This window comes from Halichoerus grypus, chromosome 2 (assembly GCF_964656455.1).
Source record: "Halichoerus grypus chromosome 2, mHalGry1.hap1.1, whole genome shotgun sequence".
NCBI classification, from domain to species: domain Eukaryota; kingdom Metazoa; phylum Chordata; class Mammalia; order Carnivora; family Phocidae; genus Halichoerus; species Halichoerus grypus.
The window spans coordinates 207,274,285-207,301,543 of record NC_135713.1 but is presented as its reverse complement, the minus strand read 5'-3'; the positions used below and the strand labels follow the sequence as shown (position 1 = coordinate 207,301,543).

The 27,259-nt window shown below is 51.3% G+C and overlaps 1 protein-coding gene across 5 annotated transcripts in view; it reads right to left on the bottom strand.

The window, feature by feature from the left end:
• The window catches only part of RNF213 (ring finger protein 213), a 102,512-nt gene that overhangs the window by 27,231 nt on the left and 48,022 nt on the right, over positions 1-27,259 (bottom strand). For all 5 annotated transcript variants that reach the window (XR_013445270.1, XM_078066230.1, XM_078066232.1 and 2 more), the window contains exons 23-41: positions 25,525-25,665; positions 25,242-25,406; positions 23,365-24,520; positions 22,314-22,507; positions 21,966-22,121; positions 17,548-21,156; positions 15,822-15,958; positions 15,374-15,469; positions 14,234-14,352; positions 13,354-13,473; positions 12,721-12,866; positions 12,383-12,521; positions 12,153-12,291; positions 9,807-9,998; positions 8,643-8,788; positions 7,303-7,457; positions 5,454-5,672; positions 4,927-5,108; positions 4,193-4,313 (exon numbers count right to left, since the gene is read on the bottom strand). Coding sequence is in view for 4 of the 5 variants with exons in the window: in XM_078066230.1 (XP_077922356.1) it covers positions 4,193-4,313; positions 4,927-5,108; positions 5,454-5,672; positions 7,303-7,457; positions 8,643-8,788; positions 9,807-9,998; positions 12,153-12,291; positions 12,383-12,521; positions 12,721-12,866; positions 13,354-13,473; positions 14,234-14,352; positions 15,374-15,469; positions 15,822-15,958; positions 17,548-21,156; positions 21,966-22,121; positions 22,314-22,507; positions 23,365-24,520; positions 25,242-25,406; positions 25,525-25,665 (7,332 nt within the window). In the remaining variant the exon portion in view is untranslated. The remainder of the gene's footprint in view (positions 1-4,192; positions 4,314-4,926; positions 5,109-5,453; positions 5,673-7,302; positions 7,458-8,642; positions 8,789-9,806; positions 9,999-12,152; positions 12,292-12,382; positions 12,522-12,720; positions 12,867-13,353; positions 13,474-14,233; positions 14,353-15,373; positions 15,470-15,821; positions 15,959-17,547; positions 21,157-21,965; positions 22,122-22,313; positions 22,508-23,364; positions 24,521-25,241; positions 25,407-25,524; positions 25,666-27,259) is intronic.

Here is a 27,259-nt window from a genome sequence, read left to right as displayed (position 1 = left end):
CTTCCTCTCTTTTTCTCAGGTTCACACTTCTCCCATTATGAGATATTTCAAACTTTTTTTTAATTTTTTTTTTTTAATTTAATTATTTGAGAGAGAGAAGAGAGAAAGCCTGAGAGCACGGGCAGAGGGGAGGGGCAGAGGGAGAGGGAGAGGGAGAAGCAGACTCCCAGCTGAGCAGGGAGCCCGACGTGGGACTCGATCCCAGGAACCTGGGATCCTGACCTGAGCCGAAGGCAGACGCTTTACTGACTGAGCCACTCAGGTGCCCCAAGATATTTCAAACTTTAAATGATAACATAATGCCCACCTGTGTATCCATCACCTAGCTTTAAAAAATCTTATTTTTGGAATATCTGTTGTAGACTATTTTTTAAAGAAACAAAACATTACAGATACAGCTGCAACCCCACGTCCCTTCCTGAGCACATGGCCCTCCTTCCCCTCCCCCAGAGGACCGCCTTCCTGAGCACATGGCCCTCCTTCCCCTCCCCCAGAGGACCGCCTTCCTAAATTCCCACGTTCACTACATTTGCACGCGTGCATGAAGATCATGTTACTGTTCTGAATGGGTTTAGCCTCTGCATCAGTGATGTCCCGCTGTACGTAAGTTTTCGCTGCTATACGTAGGTCCAGATCACTCCTGTTAGCTGCTGCAGGGCACCCACTGGCAGATATACCAGTTACTTGTTTTCTGGTTAATGGGCATCTAGAATGTTCCCTTTGTTCTGCAATTACAGTTCTGCACCCAACATCCTTCCATGTGTCCGCCTGAGTATACCAATGGGAAGTTTCTCTAAGGCACGTGTTTAGAAGGGGAAGCACTGGATTTTAGGAGATGCACATCTTCAATGACATAAGATAATGAGTGTGATGGGTGTGCTTCTGGAATTTTGGGCTCAGGCATGATGCGTGCAATAGATATCATTATCAGCATAAAGAGAATCCCCTTCTCTTTCCAGTTTGCCAAGAGTATCTTTTTTCCAAATTACAAATTTTATTAAATGCTTTTTCTGTACCTTCTGAAATGAGCATTTAAGGTTTTACCTTTTAATTTGTTACGTTAGCTGATGACATTTATGATTTTATGATTTCTGAGCTATCTCTGAATTCCCAGGATTAATCTCACTTTGAAATATGTGTTGCTTTAAAAGATTTTATTTACTTATTTATCTGAGGGAGGGTGAGAGAGAGAGAGAGAGAGAGCATGAGCCGGGGGAAGGACAGAGGGAGAAGAAGACTCCTCGCTGAGCAGGGAGCCCGATGCGGGGCTCGATCCTGGGACTCTGGGACCACAACCCGAGCTGAAGGCAGATACCCAACCAACTGAGCCACCCAGACACCCCGAAATGATACGTGTTTTTAATACCTTGCTAAATTTGATTTGTTACCAACAGCCTAATTCACAAGGAAGCAAAGGATTTGAACAGACATCTCCCAAAAAAGACGTACAAATGGGCCACAAGCACTTAGGAAGGTGCTCGACATCATTAGTCATCAGGGAAATGCAAATCAAAGCCATAATAAGATGCGACCTCACACCCATTAGGACAGCCATTATAAACCAAACCAAACCAAACCAACCGAAAAATAAGTGTTGGCAAGGATGTGGAGACAACGGGAACGTGGTGCACTGTGGGTAGGAGTGCAGTGGCTACAGCCCCTGTGGAAAACAGTTCAGTGGTTCCTCAAACAGTTAAACACAGAATCTCCATATGGCCCAGCAATTCCACTTGCAGGTAGATCTCCGAAAGCATCGAAAGCAGGGACTCAGATACTTGCACACGTTACTCCCTGTCGCCAAAAGGTGGCAACAAACTGAATGTCCATTGGTGGGTGGATGGATGAACCAAATGTGGTCCACTCACACGGTGGAATATTATTCAGCCTTAAGAAGGAAGAACATCCTGATGCCTGCCACATGGATGGACATGGAGGACACTGTGCAGCCAGCCACTCACAAAAGGATAAATACTGGAGGATTTCACTTGTGTGAGGTCCCTAGTCATCAAATCAGAGAGACAGACAGTAGGGTGGTGGGCACCAGGGCCGGGAGGAGGGATGGGGAGTCAATGTTTCATGGGGACAGAGTTTCAGTTTTGCAAGATGAATGAGTTCTGGAGACAGACAGTGGTGATGATAGTACATCATCATCACATGTGAATGTGCTTGATGTCACTAATCTGTGCACCTAAAGATGGTGAAACTGATACATTTTATGTAATGTGTATTTTACCTCAATGAAAAAACAGCAGTAGTCTAGTGGCTGGACGCTGGTTGGTAAGGATAGGGACATTTCAGACTAGAAAGCTGATGGCCTTATGATCCACACACAACATCTGGTAAGACTGTCCCATGTGACCCCGTGGGAGGCAGATCACAGGGCAAGAGAATCTACGTACCAACATCTATCTATCCAACTATCTACCCATCCATCCACCCATCCACCCATCCTTTCTACAGAACTAAACAGAACATCCATCTTTTCACAGCTTTTGCCAAAGTCCTGGGGGAGGCTTTGCTGACTGTGGGCGCAGGCTCACTCTAAGTGGCCGCTCTCAAAAGGTGGCCCCAGTCGAAGATGAGTTGAGACCCCAGGCCTCGCCCGGTTAAGCCTTCCTTCCCAGCCAGACGACGGGAGCCAGCCTTGCAGGCAATGTTCCCCCTCTGGCCTCTTGTTGTGAGTGGCCTCAAGGGTGGCCTTGGAGGGGACAAGGAGAGCATGAGGCCATAAACACGAGAGCCTTCAGGTGTGAAAATGCATGAGAGAAGACCTCTGGCTCTGGTCATTCACACCCAGATCTGACTGGGAAGAAACACACCAGAAACCCAGCAAGTTCCTGGGGTGACTTTACTGGCCTACAGACCTCCCACACACCTAGCCTGCAAAGGCCCGTGTGTGTGTGCGTACCGGCGTGCAGGGACCTGGTAACTTCTCTTTTGGCTTGCCGGCCACCTGGCCATTAGGAGCCACACTGGACTGGCTGGACGGATGGAGCAGCCCCCGGGGCTCCCGGCCAGTGATGGGGCAGGGCTCGCAGACAGGCTACAGGTGGCGTCTGTGCAGGAAGAAGTGCACCATGGGTCCCTGTGCTCATCCTGGGTGCCAGAGCACCAGCTTTTTCTAGAGTTCTTTCTCCACTTTCCTCTCATCAAAAGAACCTCCAGGTTCTACCTGGGCGTATAACCACGCCACCCGAGATGTCCCTACCTCCCCTGTGGCTAGGTGAGGCCATGACTGCCTTTAGGGCAGTGAGCTATGACCTGCAGTGGTGTGGACATACTCTGGCTTGTGCTCTCAAAACGGCCCATGCTTCGTGTCCCGTGGCACATGACGGCAAGAAGGGCCTTCTCAGACCACGAGGTGGAGGTTGTGTAGTGAGGACAACAAAGGGACAACTCAGAGGAGCTGGGGCACCTGATGGGGGGGAGCCGTCCGCTGCCCCGGACTGCTTAGGCTCACACGGTCATGTGAGAGAAGGCCTAACATTTTGTTTCTGCCACTGATACTCTGGTCACTGAGAAGGAGACTGGCTCCTGGTGTCCATGTCAGCCTCCTCAGAGCGTGCCCCCTGCACGTCAGAGCCTGGACAGCTAAAGCTGTTAGATGCACTCGTGCGAGGCTCCAGGGGTAACCGAGGCAGAAGCCATCTTTGGCTGAGTGGCCATTGTTGCTGAGTGCGAGGGCACAGAGATGGTGGCTTTTCCTGCAGGGGCACTGTCCTGTGCGTTGCTAACTTTATGAAGGGTGTCAAGTAGCAGAGGTCCCAGGGTTTCCTGTTTCCTTGGTCCACCACAGCCCCTGCTTAGAAGCCGATAGCCCAGTGGCACTCTCGTGCAAACCTGGCCTCCCCAGGGACCACACTGCTGGGCTGGGCAAGTCTGAGGCCACTGGAGGCCTGGGTGGAGCCGTCCCCCGGGTTCCAGAGCATCTTCCCTGCCTCAGCCTGAGTCGCTTCCATTCCTGCTGGGGAACCCTGACTGGCGCTCACGAGAGGTAGACAAACACCTGCACATGGCGGATGTCATGGCCGGTGTGATAAAATCACGCTCCTCTGCACTTCCAGATGCAACTCTCAGCTGGAAGGGGATGTAGCGCCCCACAGATAAATGTCCGATGACGCCTCAGGGCCCTGCACCCTAGGAGGAGGCCCGCGGGTGCTGCTGGCTCAGCCAGCCCGGCCCAAGCACTCACCTTGTTCAGCAGGAAGACGTACTCAGTCACCAGAGCCTGCAGCTCAGGAATCTGGCTCTCAACCCCCAGGAGCACGTGTTCCACAAAAAGGGCCACGGGGAAAATGCGGTTCCAATGGGTTCTGTGAGAGAGGGCTGTCACTCCCTGAGCTCGGACAATAGCGTCTGAGACGCCAGGCGGAGGGGGCAGGGCAGGATCCGAGAAAGGGGTGGGGTGAAGGCAGACGGAAGACTGTGTGCTCCCAACCCCCAGCCACCTCCCAGCCACCTCCGTGTCCCCCACGGCCTCCCTGAGACTTGCAGAGCAGAGGGGACCAGGGGGCCATGTCCTACACGCAGCCTGTGCCGCCTGAGTACTGCCTGGCTCTGGACGGCCAGCACGGGACGCCTAGCCTAACTGCTCGTCACCTCTCCTCTGCCCTGCTGGTGCCCACTGTCCTGCCTGGGGCCCCTTCCCACTGCTCCCTTCTGCCAGCATTTCTCCCACGGGACCCCAAGCACCCGCTCCCTTCTGTCCCGCCTACACCCCAAGCACTCCCTGAATGCGGTTTCCCTCTCTGTGTCTCCAGCCTCAGCATGCTGCCTGGCACAGAAGAAGGTTCAGCAGATGTGATGGGATGTGAGTGAGGAAAGGACCCTTTTCCAGGGCAAGAGAACCCCACATGCCTGGGACCCGGCCAGCCGCAGGTGAGCACATGGGGAAGGGATGGGTGCGGGCCGGGCTGCCGGTCTCACCTGACTTCCCTGATGACATCTCTGGCCACCCTCCCGCAGCTTGGCAGGTACCCGTCAGAGCCCAGGAGCTCCAGCGGCATGGACAGATTCTTCACCATCTGCAGCCACACCTGAGGGCTGGGCTGCAGGATGTCCCTCGTCAGCACCTCCGTGCAGGCCACTGCTGCCAGTGCATCCAGGGTCTGGGGGACGGAGAACAAGCACCTGATGAAACAGCACCCTCACCCCTTCTCGCTGCTCTACGTGCTAAGTCCAGAGGTCCAGGCTGTGACCCAGTGTGTTCTTGTGCTCCAGGCTTGAGCCTCAACTTTTCTCGTCCTGGGCCATAGAAGGCATGAGTCAGATGTGCTCCTCGCATCTCTGCCTTACTCAGGCCCACCTGCCCCGGGAAGCAGTCTCCCGTGCAGAACACGGCTCCCGGGCTTTCCCATCCCGGGCAGCCCTGGAAGCAAACCCCCCCCACCCCCCCGCTCCAGGAAGGCCAAGCCCTGACTCTGAGCACAAACTGTCTCCACGAGAGGCCATACCAGCTCATGTCCGTCCAATCTGGTGTTCCATGGGCCTTCTGTTATGTTGTAAAATAGCACTTGTAGAATCTGGGGGTAGACAGTCAAGATTCTGGACAAGTTCTGCAGCCGGCCCCTGAAGTGCTGATAAGCGAGGTGCACCCACGGTAAGGAGACATATTCCTCCGGCTTCCCTGCCTGCACTTGATTAATGCAGGACCCCAGTGCCACCTGCAAAACCTGAGATGAGAAACAAGCTTTTATCGTACGTCTGTAAAATACAAAGAAAAAATACGTTTTCACAGTGGAAAATTTGAACTGCTCAGAAATGACAAAAGAGAACATTAAAAACCACGCACACTGTTACTGTCCCTGGGTACTTTCTGGTGTCACCCCTTCTAGGCATTTTATATCCATATTCTGCCTCCGTTTTGTCCTCAAATTACAACCACGGTGTACTCCTGATTTTCCCCCACTTAATATCCATTATGAACACTTCCGTCATTAAATACACTTGAAGAACACCATTGTTAATGTGTGCACCAATTACAATAACCATTCACCAATCAAATGGCTGTAACTTAATTTGCCTCACCTTTTATGATGGACAATTAAATTGTTTCTATTTTTTCGTTTTAAGAAACAAAGCTAGAAAGAACATTCCCGTGGGTAAAACGTGTGCCCACATCTGATCATGCTCTCGGGACAAAAACTCCGGTTCAGATTTTGTTAGGTTCCCAATCCCTGCCTTCAGGCTTTTCCAGGAGCACTGGCTGATTCCCAGCAATGGAGGAGTCTCTGGCCTTGTCACAAACCAGTCCTGCTACGTGGGCAAGTGAAAGCAGTATCTAAAAACCACTCATGTTCTGTTGACTTAACAGTGAGGCTAGCTAGTTTTTCTAATGTTTCTAGATCTCTGTATAAAATTTAATTCTTAGTTTATATAACTTCCAACTATTTTTTAAAATTAGAAGACTCTCTGAGGCACCTGGGTGGCTCAGTGGGTTAAGCATCCGACTCCTGATTTTAGCTCAGGTTGTGATCTCAGGGTCATGAGATCAAAATCTGTGTTGGGCTCCAGGCTCAGTGGTGAGTCTACTCAGGATTCTCTCCGTTTCCCTCGGCCCCTCCGGCTCTCCCTCTGGGGACTCTGGGATCATGACCTGAGCCAAAGGCAGATGCTTAACTGACTGAGCCACCCAGGTGCCCCAAGGAGACTTTCTTATTGATTCCTAAGGATGTTTTATTGCACTTTATTTTTTTAAGTAGGCTGCATGCCCTGTGTGGAGCCCAGCGTGGGGCTTGAACTCAGGACCCTGAGATCAAGACCTAAGCTGAGATCAAGAGTCAGAGGCTTAACCTACTGAGCCATTCAGGCCCCCAATTTTATTCTATATTTTTAAGTAATCTGTACACCCAACATGGGACTCGAACTCACAACCCTGAGATCAAGAGTCACACACTCCACTGACGGAGCCAGCCAGGCGCCCCTAAATTCCTAAGAATATTTTATTAACCCTTAATCATACTGGTTGTAAATATATTCTCCTCAAATTTGTCACTTTCTTTTTTTATGTACTTAAGTTTGAAATCCTTCGGTCATCGGAAGTATCATAATGTCCACTAAAATTTCAGTTACCGTTATTGTCTGTAATGATCAGTTAAATATTCACCTAATTTTCTTCAAGAGAAACTCCACATTTAAAAAGAAGGTGTTACAGGGAAATTGGAGGTCTTCCTCGTGTTAATGAAAAGCCCATGGTTTGGGGGCCCCAGGTGGGGGCTGAGGGTCACACACTCAGCAGTGGAAGAATGGCTTGCACGCGTCCATGTGACGCCAGCATCACCCCGCCCCAGACCCAGCACTTACCTTCAGTTCTTCCCACGTGGACACTCTCATCGTCAAGAGGAGAAAGTCCTTAATGTAGCACATAAACAGTTCTCGTTGCCATTCTACACTGAGCTGAGCAAGAAACCTGCCCAGGGGGGTCTGCCGAAAGATTTCCACTAACTTCTTCGACACTCCTGCAGAGGAGAGCAGTGGAGGGTATGGAGGGAGAACGTGAGGCGTAACTCTTGCCCTGCATTCAGAACACCTCGCATCTCCTGGGGAAGGGCAGCTCTGCAAGCAGTAACCGCGGATAAGGCTCCGCTGAACAGCGGCTCTTGGCAAAGGGGAGCGAGCTGCAGGATTTAATGGTCCTTTCTAGACATTTGAGATGTTTTTCCAGTGGAGTAACAGAAACAAAGGCAGAACAGATGTTAGATTTGTCACCAACAGCCTAGCTGGCCCCCAAGGGATGAAACGACCTGAGACAGACCAGGCTCTATGGCTAGCAACATAATGTGCTTCAGGAACCCCAGGGCCCAAGTGGGCCAGGAATGAGTGGGCTGCTCTTCAGGGGCTGGGGTCACGTGCCGCTTAAACCAGAAAGCTCTGCCTCTAGTGGACGAGTGCAGGCCCCTAAGTCACCTGCTGTCACAGGAAAGCAGGGTCAGTTAGGGTACGGCCTTGAAAAAAAGAAACACTCCTTCCTCAGGATAGAGACTGCTTCAGTTTGTTCAGAGAAAGTTGCAGAATGTGTACCCACAGAAGTAAGATGGTCAGGTATTTTGACCTTTTGTTTTTTTTTTAAAGATTTTTACTTATGTATCTGAGAGAGAATGAGAGAGAGAGAATGAGCAGTGGAGAGGGGCGGGGGGGGGAAGGGGGAGAGAGAGAGAGAGAGAGAGAGAAAGAAGCAGACGCCCCGCGGAGCAGGGAGCCCGATGCGGGGCTCTATCCCAGGACCCTGAGATCATGACCTGAGCTGAAGGAGGCAGACGCTTAACAGACTGAGCCACCCAGGCGCCCCTTGACCTGTTTTTTTTCAAAGGTAATACCATAAGTAAACTTTGAAAAGACTATCTCACGTATGAAAGATGACTTTTGCAAAAAAGCATGCACTACCCCGGATTTCCGGGGATGCCTATGGCCTATGGCCAGCCTGTCTGGCCTGTGACGGCAGAACAAGGAGCCTCGTGGTTCAGGACACTGACTGCTCAGTTTGGAGGAAGCTATTCCACTCTGTGGTCACTGTTGGGAAAGGCTCACTTAGGGACATCTCCTGAGTGCTGGTGCCCTAGCTGTCCAGAAGCCTCCGAATGGCAATGACCCACTTATGACGGCGAGTCAGGACATGTCCTGTTTCACCACATCCCTGGGCTCACCTTCAGCTCCAGTGATGTACTGAGCCTGGACCCACAGTTCCTCCAGATAGTCCTTGATTCTCCAGCTAAATGGGACGTCACTAGACACGTCCTCGGGAGGGCTCATGTAGTTCTGCACCGTGATGTAGGGCATCTCACTTTTAGGTCTGCAGTCAGGCAAAGGAGGACAAAGGACAGGATCAGTGAGAGATTGCTCGAGGCAGGAGACCCACACTGATGCCAGTTCCTCTCCATGCTCAACAACACAGGTGCTTAAAAGGCTTCAGAGGCAGCCTGCTGGCCCATTTCACAGCTCAGGGCTTCTATTACAAAGGAATCCAGGATGTCCACAGATCATCTCTGTCTCACAGACAAACAGAAACGAACCAAGGCTGGGAAGAGTCAAGCAGGCTGCCCAACGTCTGGGCCAGAACCGGGTCTTGCGGTGTCTGGACCTACCCTCACCCTCCACCTACGCATATAGAACACGGCTTGTCTGAAGCAACCCTTTCCCTCACGGTCAACGGTGCCTTGTCTTCTGAGTAAGTGTTTCCACTGGAGATTCAGAATCCCAGTTACCTCTATACTCTTTATTCACCCATACTCCAAAATTGAAGCCCCTGAAATCCAAGAGGAAGCTTTTGGGAGGCCTGCTGAGAGTGAGTTGCGCAAGAGCAGGCCCAGGGTGGGCCGTGTGGGTCGTGCTGCGGAGTGAGGAACAGACAGAGCCCCACAGATCAAACAGCTCTCTGAAGCACAGCCTCGCCAGTGTAGACGAAGCTGAAGCTGGCAATTCTACCTGTGACGGGTGCTCCGGAAGCAGGGGAATGAGGAAGGGGAATGAGACCAGGATTTCTCAGAACCTCCCAGAACTCCCATTTGTTACTGTAATGCCATCACCCTCAGGCTGCAGAAGGACGCAGCGTTTAAAATATATGTGATGCAGGGGCGCCTGGCTGGCTCCATTGGTGGAGCGTGCGACACCTGATCTCGGGGTTGTGAGTTCGAGCCCCATGCTGCGTGTAGAGAGTACTTAAAAATAAAATCTTAAAAAAATAAAAAATAAAATAAATGTGATTCCAAAATTGAAACCTAGGCTTCATCAATTACTTGGAAGAGCACATGAAGACTTCTGCTGCATTACAATTTTTTCCCCTTCCCACAAAAAGAAACTCTCCTATTTACCTCGTATCGTTTGTCACCAGAGGAATGTTCAGAAGCTTCATGTCCCGGAAAATAAACATCCAAAGATCTCTTGTCCAGGATGGAGAGTCTGGCCTGATCAGTAGCTCGAGGTTGCTGTCTCTGTCCAGGACAGATACCATGCTCGCCAGGAGAGGGGTCACCACACCCTGGACCCGCTTCCAGAGGGTCTGCCTACAGCGCAGGAAGAGGAGATCTCATTCCAGCTCGACCAGCACACGCTGCCGTGGAAGTCCCGCCTCCTTTTGACGTTTGGCTCCTTCTGGGCTGGAACAGCAGGTCTGGTCTACCGATTCCACACTATGGCTACAGCAGTAAACGCTAACTGCCATTGTTTTTAAGTACTCGAAGAAAAATTCACAGATAGAAACTTCTAAGATTGGAGGCAGGACTGGAACGGACCTTAATTCTACATGGAAAATATGGTCATTGGTTCCCTGAAAAGGCCAAGCAGCATTTGTTGAATTCTGTTATATAGCTAATTTCCCACAGCAAGTTGTCCAGACTCTATAAAGAAAGAGGGACCATGTGGCATTTGGGGAAAAAATAAATGTTACTCTAAGGAAAAAAAAAAAACAAAAAACAGTTGTGCAAAGAATATAATAAAGCACAAGGCAAAATAAATGTGTTCCAGGTCAAGCGAAACAGGAAAGCACCTGTCTCTCTAGAAGGTAGCTCCTGTTGACGGTTGTGTACGCTGGATCTGAGTGTTCACATATCCAGAGGAACATTTCACTGCTTCTATGAACTATGCTGTCCTTCGCTGTTACCACGAAGTTTATACATAATCATAAACTCTGTAACACAGTGTAACACATCTACTACCAGCTAGTCAGGGAGACCAATTCAGGCTCCATTTTGAAAAGAAGAAAGAAAGATGATTTCCTTCTTAAAGTATGTGGTGTGCAGGGACCTGGCGAGAATTCACAAGCGTCTACTGAGGAAACAAAGCATGCTAACAATCAAGAGAGCACTTGACTGAAGGAGAGAGCGCCCACATCGGGGAAGTACAGAAGGCCGGCTGCAGGGCACCCAGGAAGGCGTACCTGGACAGGCATACAGACCTCGGACGTTAGGAACAACCAGGACTATCACGCCTTGGATTTTAATCCCTAGGGGGCAAATGACTTGGGTCCCAAGTACGTGGATGGTAAACAGAGACAGATGTCGAGATTGTGAGAGTGGGCTAGCAGGCTTCAGAGCCCGCCTGACAGCTGACACAGGGGACCTACAGGTGTGGCCCTGACCACTCCACGAAGGTGTGTTCAGAGAGCACTGGGGCAGCTAAGGGGGGCCAGCCCCGAAGCCACAGCCCCCGGCAGAGCAGACAGAAGTGGGGCCACGTGCCACTCGGAACACCTGGCAAGTGTGGGAAGTCCGGTGGCTGGAGAGGCACCAAAAATGCAGATTTTAAGGAGTACTGATGTGAAATTAAGTATTTAGTAATATCTGTGAGGAATGACCAAGGAAACAATCTAGATTTGGATCTGATCTTCTAAAATTCCTCACTCAGAAAGTGAAAGTAGGAAAGACATTAAGGGTAACTAGAGAAGAAAACTGACGCAGAAATCCCCCCACAGCAGAAACCAACACCGACAAGCTCACACCTTCCCCTCAACTCTGGGCTCCCACATTTCTCTCCTGCCCATCACACAAAGGCAGTGTCCCCGAAGCCACACGGATCACAGCTGGGAAGACCGGATGGGAGGGGCTTCAGGTGAGCTGAACGTTCTCTCAGAAGTGAGGAAACCAGGGGCAGAGTGACTGTCACAAGCCCACGAGGACTCTGCGGACGAGGGGAGGCCGAATCTTCCTTGGGGAACCCACAGCATCCTGCCTCCCTCCATGACACGGATTGTCTTCACTTAGTCCTGAAAAAACGGTCAGGGTTTTACAGAAAAAGGACCATGGCCGATGAATGAACACTCCCGAGTCTGATGTCGGTGGTTATCACGTAACTTCAACCAAGCTGCAGGCCTGGGACAGTCATTTTCCCTCCCTCCCTGCCTATCACCTCCTCCACAACCTACAACAGCAGCTATCTCTGTGGGACGAACACGCGGGCCAATGTTTACATCCTGCAAGAACAGGTGTTCCGTTTCTGTTGTTGTTAGGACAGAACGTAAACATGCAGAAAAGTAGAGAAGAGTCTAGCAAACCCCATGTACCCACCACCCGGACCATCCTGCACCTTTCCGAGAAAACACGTGACTGCTCTGAACCGCTCAGAGCTTTAGGAAGAAGCAGGTGGCCGAGCCATCCACGGCCGGGGCACTCCTGCCCCGCCACCACATCTCGCCCCCCCACCAGCGCCCTTCATCCCGGTACCTGAATGTGCCTGCCTCCTGGAGAGCGTCCTGATTCAAAGCTTCCCTCGACACCCACGCCTTCACGTTGAAGAAGCCGTTCTCCTCCTGCTGCTCGAGGAGAGCACAGAGGCGCGCCTTGCACACCCTCAGGAAAGCGGCTGCAAAAGAGCAGAGGAGCCGAGTCCTGGGCATGTCCCACGGGCACTCGTTAGGGGGCGCCCGCCTGTGTGTGACCCCGGGGCCCTGCACCTTTCTCCGTGTCATCCTCATTCAAGAGGCCGAGAAGAATCTCCACTCTCCGCATGCCGCGCGGGCGGCCCTCCTGGTCCCTGAGCATGCCCACGGCACCCTGTACGCAGCTCTGCAGCAGGCTGGTGGTGTCCACGATCTGCACGTGTATGGCGGGGAGAGTAAGGCCTCCTGGCCCCGCAGCCCGCCCCGTCCCTTTGAGGGCCACTGCCGGGGGACTCCACCGTGGGGAACCCTGCCCTGGTCTTGGGCTTCTACTCCAGGGGTGAGGGGGAGGCCACCTCCAGGGTAGCCTGGCCTTCCGGGAGGCCCAAGAACGAGAAAGAGCCAGAACTCACATTACTCCTGCCTCGCTCAGCGCATCCGCTGCCCAACAACTCAGAGCCTTCTGTTCCCAAGCCCGCCTCTGCCGCCTCCCCTGACCCTGCAGCCTGGGTTTCCTCTGCCTCCTCCCGGCCGTCTCCGGCCCCGTGTCCTGGCTCCGCTGCAAGAGAAGCACAGGCAAGCTGCTGGGGACAGGAGTGGCACGTGGGCTCTCCCCACAGGCCTCCCGGCCCCTCGCCCCCGCTGCAGGCCCCACAGGAGAGGCCACGGATCATGTAGGCTGGCCCCTGACCGGCCCCGTCTGTGCGGGCCACCAGCGGCAACCCTTCCTCCCGTCCAGGGTGCACAGCTGACACGCAGCCCCGGTGACCAGGGTGTGACACGTGGCAGAGACCCCCACTTCACAGCCTGCTGCGTCCACGAAGACCCGCTTTCCCATGTGGGACTCCTGACCAGTGACTGGCCCTGGGAAGGAGCAGGCAGTGCCCGTGGACTCGTGCCCCACCGGGGCAGGTGCAAGGACTCAATGGGGACAAGGGCACGGCCTGGCCCTCACGGGACAGCAGTGCACCTCCCTGCACCTCTGCACCCGTGGCTGCCACTCCTACCGTCCTACCTACATTCCCAAAGGCTTCCTCCCGACTTACACTCAGGGTTCTCTTCTGGCTTAAAGAGCTGGCTGATGGCCACATCCTGCAACTTAGTCACATCTGAAACCATGACCGTGGACTTCCGGAGATCGTCAATGTGCACAGACTGCCACAGCCCTGTGGGAAGTAAAAGCCACCTGGAGTCTCCCCATGCCTTTCCTGGCGTCCTCTTGTCAGCCACAAGCTGTTTCAGTACACTGCTGCTCAGTGACGTGTGCCCTGATGCCCAAAGCCTGGAATCCATGCAGAAACCACCTGGCTCTGTGTCTACGCCAGTGACCAAAACGTGAACATCGGTCGTAAGAATGAAGAGAACTGCCTTTGTGTAAAGGGTATCTGAAAGTTTCTGAGTTTTCTTACATTTTGTATTATACTTGCTGCGTCACAGTTAGTGAAGAGTGTGGGAAACTGGCCAGACGTGCCTCCCATTCTCTAAACTGTTATTTGCCAATTTCTAGAATACCAATTTCCTTAACATATTAGTTGGTTTAGTTCTTAGAAGAAAAAGAGAGAGAAAGAGGTTTAAGAGAGCATTTCCCTCCCTCCAGAAACAGGAAGAAAGTATTGGCGCTTCTGTAAAAGGACCAGCCGGCAGGATCTTCTCTGGGTTGTCCGTGTTACGAGGGGCAAGGACCCAGAGAGGCCAATCAAGCGTTTATCTACCGGTCTATAAAGGGGATGCCGTACGCTGGAGCAGCAAGTCCAGACATGAGTGTTTCCCACGGTAACCACTGGTAAGAAAGCTCACTGAATCTGAAACGAGTATTGCTGAGATTAACATCAATGTTCTAATTCCAGACTTGTACACCATGGGACCAAATTAGAAAGATCTCAGACATGATCTAAATAAGCATTTTCACTAACATTTTCATCCTACCTCCATGGAATCCCACGTAGGATGCTCCACTTCCCATCCGGGACAGTTTTGTGATAAAATAGACCAAGATGCAATCCTTATTGTCTCGCATCTTGTTGATTTCATTTATGGCAGAATACCTATTTTAAAACAAACAAGCAAAGACAAAACAAAGAAAACAAGCAAATAAATAAAACCAAAGTCGTGAAGTGGCTGAAGGGTGTCCTATGAGTGGTCGTGTTCAATCTCGTGTCTTTTTAGTTTTAGATAAATTTCTTCTTTTTTTAAGATTTTATTTATTTGACAGAGAGAGACTGAGCACAAGCAGGGGGAGTGGAGGAGGGAAAAGGAGGCTCCCCGCTGAGCAGGGAGCCCAATGCGGGGCTCGATCCCAGGACCCCGAGATCATGACCTGAGCCGAAGGCAGACACTTCACCGACTGAGCCCCCCAGGTGCCCCGAGATAAATTTCACACCCTCATGCTCACTGTCTCCTCTCATGAAAGAAGGAAGGCAAGCTCTGTCCCAACAGGTACATTTTCTTCCCCACTCCTGTGTCCCTCTGCTTCGAAGTGCCCTCTCCTTATTGATCAGGAGCCCTGTCCTACAACCCTCGATGGGTAAGGCTAGCTGAACTGTCCATCCTGAGAAGCAGGATTCTGTGAACCCACAACCATGCTATGAAATATGGCTTCCAATGCCTTCAGAGGCCCAGAAATCATCTTTCCCCTAACTTAATAAGAGAACAGTTAATTCTAAAAATACCAAACTTCTGCTATTTACTAATACTATAAAAACGTCCAATAAATACAAATGAAAGCTTTTACATACTGATTGCTCTTGAACTTGCAATATATTCAAATTGTATAATTTAACACCAATAATTACCAAGACATGTCTGCAGACAATACGTTCCTAGGATATTGTTTCATATCCTACTAATAATCTATTATTTACACCTCTTGACATTTTACCATTTTTGCCTTGTTTTAGCCTTTTCTCTAACCCCTTATCTGTGAGGAACAAAAAGCAAGAGTCCTTTTATTTTTATTTCTTTGTTTATTCTAATACCATACTGTTTTCAGGGAAGAAATTCTTTAGGAACTCCTGAATAAAATTTGAGCTTTCTGGGTAGTTTCTGAGAAAAATAACAAAAACATACTTAGCTGAAGCGATGAGCTGAGCACTACGGACTCCATCTTCAAAATCTGTTTGAATAATAAGGATTTTACATCTGGCTACGTTAGTTAAGCAGTTTCTGAAAGAAAAAGGAAATTGTCTGCCCTAAACAATGGGTGATAAAATTCCCTGGAGGGATGGGAAATATGAAGGAATTTATTGGTGTGGAATCACTCTGGCAGGGTTCTCTATGCGAGTGGAGAGCACACAAACTCCAGTAAGTGCTTCCCTAAGAGAAGGATGCCCATGCAGAAGGCAGTAGAGACGGGGCACAAGGAGAATGGGACACCGTCTTTCTCCGTCACGTGTCCTCGGTGTTCACTAACCAGGGCTGGTGCCGGCACCAGTGGTCCCTGAAGTCATGCACGTAAAGCACAGAGCGGTCAGCACTGGGGGTGGAGGGGACACAGAGGGAAGGGGGGAAGCCTCACTGGACTTCTCTGAGGAATGAGCTCTTGGTGTCAAACTGCTGCAGAGACAGGACCGTGGGCCTCAGAGCTCCATCCATTACTTCTGATTCCAAACTTTCACAGTCACGGCTGGTCAGCAGTCTGGAGAAAGTGGTGATCTGCAAAGTCAGGAAATGCTAATTATTTGCTAGAATTCAAGGAAGGTTGCAGGTCTGCTGGGATTAGAAACATGAGAATGTTAAGCAAATATCTTCTATGGGCCCAGCATGCACTGTGCATTTGGTACACAGAAAAGAATCCAAACCCAGAGGAGTTTTAAAAAAATGAGGCAGTGTTGAGGCAAACAGAACCTATGAAATCAAAAGGTATCGGAGAGAAGACTCATCCTGTCCCCAGGTGCCTTCAAATCTCCTCGGACTCCAGTGTCTCTTCCTGCCTGGCCCCTCCTAGAAATTCTGATGATCCCTTAGGGCTCAACACAAATGCCATTCCTCCCTCCTGGTCTTCTGCATACTTCCAGATGGAGTTCAAATGGACAGTGCTCCTTCCGCCCCACAGTTATGACCAATTCTCCTGTAACACTGGATCACACCCCCCCACACACACACAGAGTAACCCAAAAATACTCCTTTTGGGCGTGCAGATATCATAGCTCCTGAGCCCCTAACTCCAGGCTAGCCTTTCCACTGAGCTTCTGATTCCTATATCCAACTGCATGACAGATGTGTCTGCCTGGATGCCACAGGGGCATCAAAGTCTGTCCCAAACGGAATTTACCACCAATATTTGTGGCTCATTCCTGGACTATAATTAACCAAACCTCCAGCCATCCAAGGAAGAATCCAGGAAACCATCCCTAGACCCCTTCGTCTTCCACAGCCCCCAAATGGAGTAAGTCATTAGCTCTGCCGATGCACATCCTAACTATTTCTCAGTTCCCTCTACCCGCTCCTCTACTTTGACTGAACTGGTACAGCAGCCTCCCTCCCTATTTCTCTGTGATAAGTCTTCTTATCAGGCTTTCTCCTCCCTCTCCCAGGCAATGGGACACACCTCAATATGCATTCCTCTATCCCTCCCCTCTTGACGGCAGACCCAGCTCGTCAGCACCGCTGATCAGACCCTCCATGAAGTCCCTCCAATGGCATCTCACCCCCATCTCTTGGCCCTTGCACCCTCGAGCTTCACGCTGCCTGGCGACCGGCTCCTGGTTTCTGGCAGAGACGGCACTGTTTCACACCTCGACACCTTTGCTCAAGTAGGAACCTCTGCCTATAATACTTTCCCAGACGCATTTCACAATCTGCTTGAGGGTCCTCTGACCTCAAGCTCTCATGGGCATTGCTCCTTATTGCCCCTACGGATAGCACCGTCGTGTGATGCCCATGGCATCCGTTCACAAGTCTTACACCGCATGATGACCAAGGCCAAGAACTGTGCCAATGCATTCCTATATCCTTGGTGCCCTCAGCACGGTACTCAAATGTGTCACTTCATTTGCTGAAGTGAACACTGTATATAATTTTACTATCAGCACAGAGCTCTGCACAGAAACAGGCACTCAAAACTTGCTTTCATTGAATTTTGGTGAATATCTGGGTTTCCTCGCACTTAGTGGAGAGAAACTAAAGTCTCAACATATCCATTTATGACTTCTGAACACTGGCTTGGAAAGAATCCTGAATTCTTGAAACGAGGGATGCAAGGCCTCTGAGATGAAGGAAGACAAGGGTAAAATTATTATCACCTCTGTGAAGACGACACGGCGTTCCAGATCCACGGTGCGAAGCTGAGCCTGGAGGAAGTCTGCAAAGGAGTCATGCTGCTGCCTGTGGTAGTATTCTTGCGACAGGGACTGCGCGGCGGACAGGCCCAGGGAGGTGGCACGCAGCCGAACCACCGCGTCTGGCGTGGAACAACCCAGGAGCAGCAGCTTGGCCTCCTCGGACACCTGCTGGTACAGCTCCTCGGTCAAGGGGCTGCGAGCCCGCCTCTCACTGACCTGGAGCACCACAGAGGCACACGCGTCCGGGTGGTAGCCCACGAAGACTTCAGAAGGGCTGTATTTGTGTCTGGCTACAAACTGCTCTGCTTTCACATCTACAAATCTCTCCACCCAGCTCTTGAGCTCTTCTACGATATTTTTCTGCCATTTCTCCAAAACGGTGTTGATATCCAGATAGTGTTTCTCCAGCCGGTTAATGAGAGGGATGGGAAAATGTTTGTAGACAACGTCTTTCTCTTCAATGACTATCAAGCGGAAGTCTGGGTGAACCCGACATTTGACCCGATGGGTCCCCAGACCAAGGTCCACGTACTTCTGGCCTCCGAGGTAGACGTAGTACTGATTGAGCGCATCGTAGAGGCTCTCGTAGAGGCTCTGTAGGTTGAGCAGCACCACCATCTTGCCAGTTTCCATGCAGATCTTCACTCGGTTGATATTTCTGCAGACCTGGGTGTACTCTTGGTCCCTGGGAAAGCTGGAACCGAAAATGATCTCTGGCTGCTGGTGCTCCCTGAAGAACGTCTGCTGCAGGACCTGCAGGGCTGAGTAGTTTCTGGTCAGCACAAGCAGGTAGCGGGACTCAGAGTCATCCAGCTCCTTGCCTGACACCTTCTGAAGGTCACTGTACATGTTCTGCTGGATCAGCTGCATGGTGCTGACTTCTTCTGAGCACTTCACCTCAGGTAAATTGGCTGTAAAAATGTCCAGAGCCTGGATATCATCTTTGCCACTGAAGTTCCGAAGGACAGCTTGTGCAATATCTCGTGGGGAGGGCTCTCTATTAGAAGCCTTTGCCTTGGCGAAGACCATTTTGATGAGGCTATAGTAGTCACGAAGCCCAAAGAACTCCTTGTCTTGCTTCTGACACACTGTTTCATAGGCTCTGGCAAAGGGTGCAAGGTACCCTTGGACTCTTTGCTGAACTAGGGGCTCTGAAGAGCAAATCCCCTGAGCACTCTCTATGAGCTCTTTCTTGTTGGGACTGCCGCGTGACACAAAAATACCCCGGTTCATCTTGGCAGGGTCCAGGGCCCAATTGGAAATGCCTATGAAGCCAACCTTTTTGTGGGGGGCAGGATCATCTTCAATGCATCCGTATTCCAACAGTGGGTGCAGAGCCTTCAGGGGCATTTTAGGCGAGTCTTCTGCCAGTCCAACCTCATCCAACACCACCACAGAGACGTACTGCTGTAGGTCCTTCCCCTGCTGGAAGCGGGCACACTGTCTGAAGGTGCTTATGATGCCTTGGGGGGTAGAGTGTGGGCTGCACTGGAATGATACCAGATGGACCTGCTTCAGGCTCCGGAAGAGGTCCGAGTGAGCTGCCGGGCCTTGCATGGCATCTGCCACAATGGTCTTGGCAAGAGATTTGGAGCTGCCGGGCTTCCCCACCAGGAAGAGGGGAATCTTCAGCTCAATGCAGATAACCATCATGAAGACATTCTCCTTCAAAGCCGAGTTCTTAGCAATGGTTTTCCTTAAAGACACACCATTTAGAAAAAGACCCTGTGTTTGAGTTATCTCCTCCAGAATAACCTTGCTGTCATTATATGGTTCTGGAAAGAGCCTGCAAATGTCTCTCCAGTATGACTCCTTCTGTTCTAAAGAGGCGTGATAGCACACCCCGAGGGCTAGCACCAGGGACCAGAGGACAGGATCTCTCTCCAAGTTGTTTCTGCTGATGTGGGACTCCTGGAGAAAGGAATCCAACTTTGACAGGAGCATCCTACTGTGGCTGTAAAACCATTTGAACACTTTGACACAGCGCTCCACGTCCCTGAGGCTGACAAAGCTGCACTCGTTTACTGTCGTCCTCATGAAACCCTGAGAGGCAGAAAGCACGTCTGTGACCACGCGCGTCTCGTCTGCATCCACACCGATGGAGTCCACCAGCCTCTGCACGATCTGCTGGATGTAGAGCTTCTCGGTGGCGTCACTCAGCTGTCCGAAGTCCCACACCAGTGGGGTCAGGCTGGGCGGCAGAGCGTGCACTCGGTACACCAGCTGCCTCAGGGGGATGGAGCCGAGCCTCTCCGCCGTGTCCTCGGCACTGACCCTGTACCCCAAACCGGCCGACTCCAAACGGCAGATCATGCCCTGGGAGTGCTTCCGGTAAGGGTTGCACGCCGCTATGACATGCAGGCCCGAGTCTCTGGCCAGGGGCCGGCCGCCCGCTGTACGATCGCACAGCACTTCCTTGATACAACTTACGGCTTCCGTCGTGTTGGCTTCATCGAAGAACAAGATGGTGTCCAGCTGATGTCGGTCCTTGTTGAAGAGAGCAAGTTCCTCTGCCTCCCGGACTTTGGAGTAGATCATCTCTGCAGTGGTTCCTCCATGGACCTTGACCAGCTTCATGGTTTCAGCTTTGGTACCCCCACGTCGCAGGTCACTGAGGAATTTAATGAGCCTGGTTTTCCCGCAGCCAGTCTCTCCCATGATGATGACGGGGATCCCACACCGGAACCGCATCTCAATGGCAAGGATCTTCAGCATATTGTCCATTGTGAGCTCGTAAGTTTCATCAGGGTCCATGGGCCACTGGATCCCCAATGCCAGGCAGAGCTTTACAAGTTTCTCATGTCTGGGCAGCTTATCAAAGTCAACATTGAAGGGCACCCTCTGAAGCAACAGCCCCCGATACAGTTCCATTCCCATGACGTCTTTCTTGATCACCCTCCCACTGGAGAGATCGACGGCGTCAAGGCTGCCACTCCCATTGGGCTGGATGTGGAAGCCTATGAAGGTCATGGACGTGTGGTCACCATTGAAGAACACATATGGGTGAGGCTCTGACTCCCATCTCTTCCGGAGAGTGAAAGGGGCTAGGTCTTCTTCCCTGACCCCGTCCATGGTGACGGTGTGCCTCCCTGGGCTTTGATCGGATGTATGAAGTGTCGGTGTGGCGAAATCTCTTGCCATGAAGATCATGAAGGTGACCACAAAGTTCTTGAAGCCTTGCAGTGTGTCTCCAATCACGTCTGGGTTACAGAAGAGGGAAGCCTCACAATCTCTAAGCTGATAATTCAGGAACCCAGCAAAGTTCCGTAGCTCTGACCAGGACGGATTTATCAACCCGCAGTAAATTAGGAAATACTGGAGGCATTCCCCAGGGGTGCCTTCCACGGAGCCTTCCTGGTACCGAAACGTGTCTAGGTTTTGTTTCTCATGGAACCGTTTCAAATATTGGTAAGGCCTCTGGAAAGTCTCGCTGCAGAACACTCTCTGATCCATCCCTGGATCGCTGTAGCTCTCTTTTGGATTCAGCTCCATGTCTATCACTTCTTTGGGAGGCCGGCAGGTGACTTTTGGGAAGACATCGAGAAAACTGAAGTGGGGGGTGTGTGTACTCTAGAAAGCGGAGACACAAATAAAATGGTTATGACTTCACTTCCTAAAAAATCTTCTGCATTTTAATCCTCCACGCGATCTACACTGGATGGACCCTTTTAAGAACCCACTTCCATAAATTGATTTCTGTGGACTCCTTTGTGCACAGGTTGCTCTCTTGTATGTTGAGGCATCATGGGAGCTACCTGCTCCACTGTTAGGTCCTTGTCACCCAACTTCCTGAAACAAAATCTCTACTAAGCACACGTGTTTGTGTGCGTGTGTGCACAAGGTTCCTTTTGTTAAGAAGTGTATATGACAAGAGCCTCTTTCCCATCTTAGCTGGCATTAAGAAGGACAGACTGTGCCCAGCAGATTTACCATGTTCCGAGCACCTCTGGCATTTCACCCAAATAGCATCAATCCCAAATCGAACAAATCAAACTCAAGATACTTCTAACTAGTAAGAGTATTTTCATTCCAGACATTATTAAAAAATAACTGTAAAGATTAATTTATCTTTACTGGGGCGCCTGGGTGGCTCAGTCGTTAAGCGTCTGCCTTCAGCTCAGGTCATGATCCCAGGGTCCTGGGATCGAGCCCCGCATCGGGCTCCCTGCTCGGCGGGAAGCCTGCTTCTCCCTCTCCCTCTGCCTGCCGCTCTGCCTACTTGTGCTCTCTCTCTGTCAAATAAATAAATAAAATCTTTAAAAAAAAAAAAAAAAAAAAAAAAGATTAATTTATCTTTACTAACACGGCAGCCAGTGGGTTCACTGAGGAGAAGTGGGGAGTGCTGGAACAGACACATGAAAAGGCTCTGTGATACACACCCGTCTTGAAGGCCTCTTGGGCAGCGTTGGAGTCCTTTCCAGGATTTCAATGATGTATAAATGGCACGGGTTCCGAAACCACATTTTCCCATTTATATCCATTAAGTACCGGAGGATGAGGAGCTTGAAAATGAACACCCAAAGTCCAGTCTGCACCTAGAGACAGAATCACGCAGATTTGTTAGCACATACACAAAAGACGATGAGATCTCCCAACCCTGAGGACCGTAGTACTCTGTCCTTGGACATGGTGATACTGAATGTCACACACACAGAGGAAATTCTTTATAGGGGGAGGAGGCAGGGCGGGACATGGGGGCCACTCGACTGAAATCCTGGGGCACGTACTGAAGAGGTCACATCGAAGTGGAAGATCGTGGGTCTCGTCTGGCCGTCAGCCTCCAGGAAAGGCAGGAGGGAGCGCAGAACCTGGTTCTCATCCACCTGAGGGTCGATTAGTCGGATCACCTTTAGGGGCACTTTTTTGCCTCTAAGCTTCATTTTCAGTTTTCCATGTAATCTCTCCACATAGAGAGACTTTCCTATAACATTAAAACATGGAAATCAGTGGGTTAAGCGTCTGACTCTTGATTTCTGCTCAGGTCAGGATCCCAGGGTCTTGGGATCGAGCCCCACGTTGGGCTCCTCGCTCAGCGCTGAGTCTGCTTGTCCCTCTCCCTCTGCCCCTCCCTCCGTGCTCTTCTCTCCCTAATAAATAAAATCTTAAAAAAATGAAACAAAATAAAATATGGAAATTAGGTGCCAGGGCTGTGGACCAGGAATGAGAGAATCCAGAAAGATTACAAGTCATTTCTCTACGCAAAATTCAGAACAGAAGCAATGTAACATCACGTTAAAGAACACACTTCTGAACCCTCAAATCTCCTTGCTGCCGCCTGCTCACTATCCTTGCCATCCCCTGGGATGGATGGTGGCAATCCGATCGAAGGACAGAGGCTGTGCCACGCACTTCCAGGGGAGGGGAGGTGCAGGTTTTCCATGCAGAGAAGGTTGTGCTGTTAAGGGGATAAAGTCAAAAAAGGGAAGTCAAGGGGCATCTGTTTCTTCCCAAGACAAAGCAATCACACCTCCCTCTGCCCTCAAGACCCACATCAACCCTGAAGTGGCCAACGGAGTTTAAAAGAGAAGGAGTTTCAGAGAAGCCTATTCAGAGGAAGGTGACTTGCTCCCTGGACTCACCTGAGCGTGAAACCCAGGGAGAAAGGGTGTCCCGTTCCAGCACAGGCCCCGATTTACAGCTTGAGAATCAAAACCTCCCCGGGACTCAGTTTCCCTCCCTACAGAGGGCTCCACCTGAGTTGCCCCTGCTGGATAGGGAAGGGCTGCCAGATGGTCCCTGGGACCCAAGGGGCCCACCCACCCCAGGAGTTGTCATTACCAACGCCCGCTCGCTTGGAGGCCACGATCCCCACGCACATCCGGTCCCGGAACACGTCGGCAGCCGATGGCGTGTGCTCGGGGACCTGGAAATGCCGAGCCAGGTAGGCCTGGATGTCCTGGAGGGGCGCCTGGGGGGTGACAAGGACCTTGTGCTGGCTGAAGGCCGAGGGCAGGTGGCAATGTTCCCGCTCAGAGTCACAGATCATCACCAGCTGGAAGTCCTCACGGTGCGGCTTCGAGCACAGGCTCAGGAAGAGCGCCTCCACCTGGCAGGCCACCTCGTAGCTCAGCAGGTCCGCATACAGCAGGCTGTAGACGCCCTGTCCCCGGGAGCCTGGGGTCAGGCAACGGTGCAGGAGCAGTGCCACCTCCTCAAATGTGGTTCCCGGGGTGCAGAGCAGCACCTCGTCGAAGGTGGGCAGCGGCTGGTGCGGGGTTTGCATGTAGATGGCCAGGGCCGCCGACAGCACCTCAGAGTGGCCACAGAGGAGGAGGTTGGGCTGGCCGGCGTGCAGGCCACTGGGGAGGAGCCGCTCCACAGGACGTCCGCTCATCCAGCCCAGGAGGGCCAGACAGCGGCCGAGGGTCTCCAGGTCCAGGCAGTGAGGCAGGAAGGCACTCATGCACGCCATCGACTGCTCCATGACGGCCCTCAGCTTGCCCACCAGGCTCAACTCATGCAGGAGCATCAGCTGCAGCCCCTCGACCACCGTGCTCTCGTGGTGCCTGGCAGCCTCACCGTCGGGCCCCTCGAGGGCCTTCGCGACGTCCTTCGGGGTGCAGTTGCCTTTGATGAAGGACAGCATGGTGAGAGCAGCGTTGCTGGGCGTCTGTCTCTTGAGCTCTGTGCTCAGGTACACCAGCTGCTCGGCAGTGTAGTAGTTGAGATAAAAGTGCTTGGCCCGCTTCTCTGCCACGAAGCCCTTCCAGTGGTCCAGGAAGTGCTCCATCTGCCTGCTGATGGCCTCCAACAGCTCGGCCACTGGCTCACTGCCCTTGAGCCGGCTTATGGGCTCCAAGCAGAAGTCCATCCAAATGGAGATGCTGTGCCAGGGGGAGCAGTACACCCTGGCATGCCAGGCCCTGAACAACATGTTTCCAGCACAGTAAAGGTTTATGAAAGCTTGGACAAGCCTCTGCACATTGCAGAACACCTGTGGCAAATGGAACCAGGAGGCAGATGTCACAGAGCTGCGCCAGAGTTCCTAACAACCGTCCAGAATGACACGGATGCAGATATAACTTGAAGTACTTGGGTTCATGTCTTTCCACTGGTTCCCTGTGTGGCCTTGAGCACACAGGGTAATCACAGAGGCCTTATTTCCCCATTTACATCATCAGCCTCCCATAGGACTCTCTGGTAAGGCTAAAGGATGTCATCATAAAATACAAACAACCTTGAAAGAAAAAACCCGTAACAAAGTCCAGAGACTGTTACGTCATAAATGGATATTCCTTTATCAACATGGTCACTTTTGATTTCGATGAAGAATGACTATGTAAATCTTTAAGTCTTTGTGGGTTCCTGCTGATTTACAGAGTGAGCGAAGCAAGAGGAGTCTAAGACCTGCCCATGGGGTTATCTCCTCTGCGATTCGGAGGACTAAGGACAATTCGGTCTGTGCATCTTAAGAAGGGACTACCGACCAAAGGGCCTGTTGGAGCTCAGACGTCTCTTGGGGTCAGGAATTGGGGTGATTGCATTCTGCAGACCTGCTGGCTCCCCGCTCCATGGACTTAAAGCAGAATGCTTCCTATCAACTAATCCAAACTCAAACCCTTCTGACTTTCTCTGGTTACTGGGCAGTGAGAGTCCTCTGCCCAAACATGAGCTCATGACATCTGCTTGGCCCCAATGTCATCACGAGTTCTCACCTTGGAAAATACCTCTACTTGAACGTTGCTGTGATCTTTCTTGCCAGACATCAGCATCAATTTGTTCAAAAGCTCCTTGAGGTCTTCCAAAGAGTAGACTCGCACCTCCTCACGGCCTCCATGGCTCTCGGGCAGGAGCAACTGCAGAACCGTGTCTGGGGAGATCTGTGGAACTGTGTATGCTCAGAGGTCGTTTTTCTGGAGGCAGAACCCCACCCCCACCCCACTCTGCAGCAGCCTGCACATACCACTGCTAGCTGTGCCAGGAGGCAGGGAGGCTCACCTTTTGGCCATCCTTGGGGGCCCGGATCGCATAGATGCCTTTGTCATTGATGGCTGTTGCCAATGACAGGGAAGAGAGTTCTACTGACCCGTGACTTTCCTTCACAGTTTTCAGCCACTCCAAGTTCCTGGCAGAGTCACGCTGTTGGGACAGGAGGGGAAACAGGCCACGGTGTGAGCGACCTTCTTTCTCTTCTTCCTGTGGCTACTCCGTCTCTGCTCCCACGGGGCAAGCCCCCCGTCCCCATCTCCTGCCCGCAGGGGAGGCCTTCCTCACCCACTGCCCTCTCGTTTATCCCTCTCAGTCGCTGTCCCACAGTGTTGCACTTTATGTAATGGCCTGTCTGTGTCCCTCCCAGTGGCCACTGCCCTGGCGAGCACATGGGGGCAGGTGGATGGAATGATGGGAGGGCTTCGTGCTGCCAGGCCCCTAGGCAGGGGTAATGCTGGACAGAGCAGAGCAGTGCGGCCTTACATTCTAAGTGTGCTTCTGGGGACCCCAAGTCCAAATGGAAGCACTTGGAGAAACTACAACAAAGACTTTTTGTTCGGACATAAGCTTCCAGCAGCAGGAATGGAGCCACCTCTACCTGGTCCTTTTGCTTCTCCTTTCCTCCCTCACCCTCCGGTAGATCTGGCGGACATCACTTCTGCGCACTAGCCACGCGACACAGGATGGGTCTGCTCGGACCCCGGTGCAAATGGTTTACTCAAACTAACATGTTCATTCATTTTTCTGATAAAAAATTAATTTACAAACGGATAGGGGCGCCTGGGTGGCTCAGTCGTTAAGCGTCTGCCTTTGGCTCAGGTCATGATCCCAGGGTCCTGGGATTGAGCACCATGTCGGGTTCCCTGCTCAGCGGGAAACCTCCTTCTCCCTCTCCCACTCCCCCTGCTTGTGTTCCCTCTCTCACTGGGTCTCTCTCTGTCAAATAAATAAATATTTTTAAAAATTTACAAATGGATAAAGAAGATGTGGTCCATATATACAATGAAATATTACTCAGCCATCAGTAGGGATGAATACCCAACTTTTACATCAACATGAATGGGACTGGAGGAGATGATGCTAAGTGAAATAAGTCAAGTAGGGAAGTCAATTATCATATGGTTTCACTTATTTGTGGAACATAGGGAACAGCATGGAGGACATTAGGAGAAGGAAGGGAAAAACGAAGGGGGGGAAATAGGAGGGAGAGACGAACCATGAGAGACTATGGACTCTGAGAAACAGACTGGGGGTGTTAGAGGGGAGGCGGGCGGGGGGATGGGTTAGCCTGGTGATGGGTATTGGGGAGGGCACGTACTGCATGGAGCACTGGGTGTTGTATGAGAACGGTGAAGCATGGATCACTACATCAAAAACTGATGATGTACTGTATGGTGACTAACATAAAATTAAATTAAAAAAGAAAATTAATTTACAGTGGTGCCTGGCTGGCTCAGTCTGTGGAGCATGCAATTCTTGATCCCAGGGTCCTGAGTTCAAGCCCCATGTTGGGCGTAGAGATTATTTAAAGAAATTTAATTTATACCAATTGTGGAAAACATGGAAAGTACCAAGAAATATACAGAATTAAGTAACACCACCATTCAGAAAAAAAACACTGGTCATATGTTAGTCTTTTCTCCATGTGTGTTTTGCACGGTGGAAATTGCTCTTATTTACGTGAAATTTTGAATCCTACTTTCTAACGTAACAAGGGAAAGAAAGCATTTCCACATACGAAGGA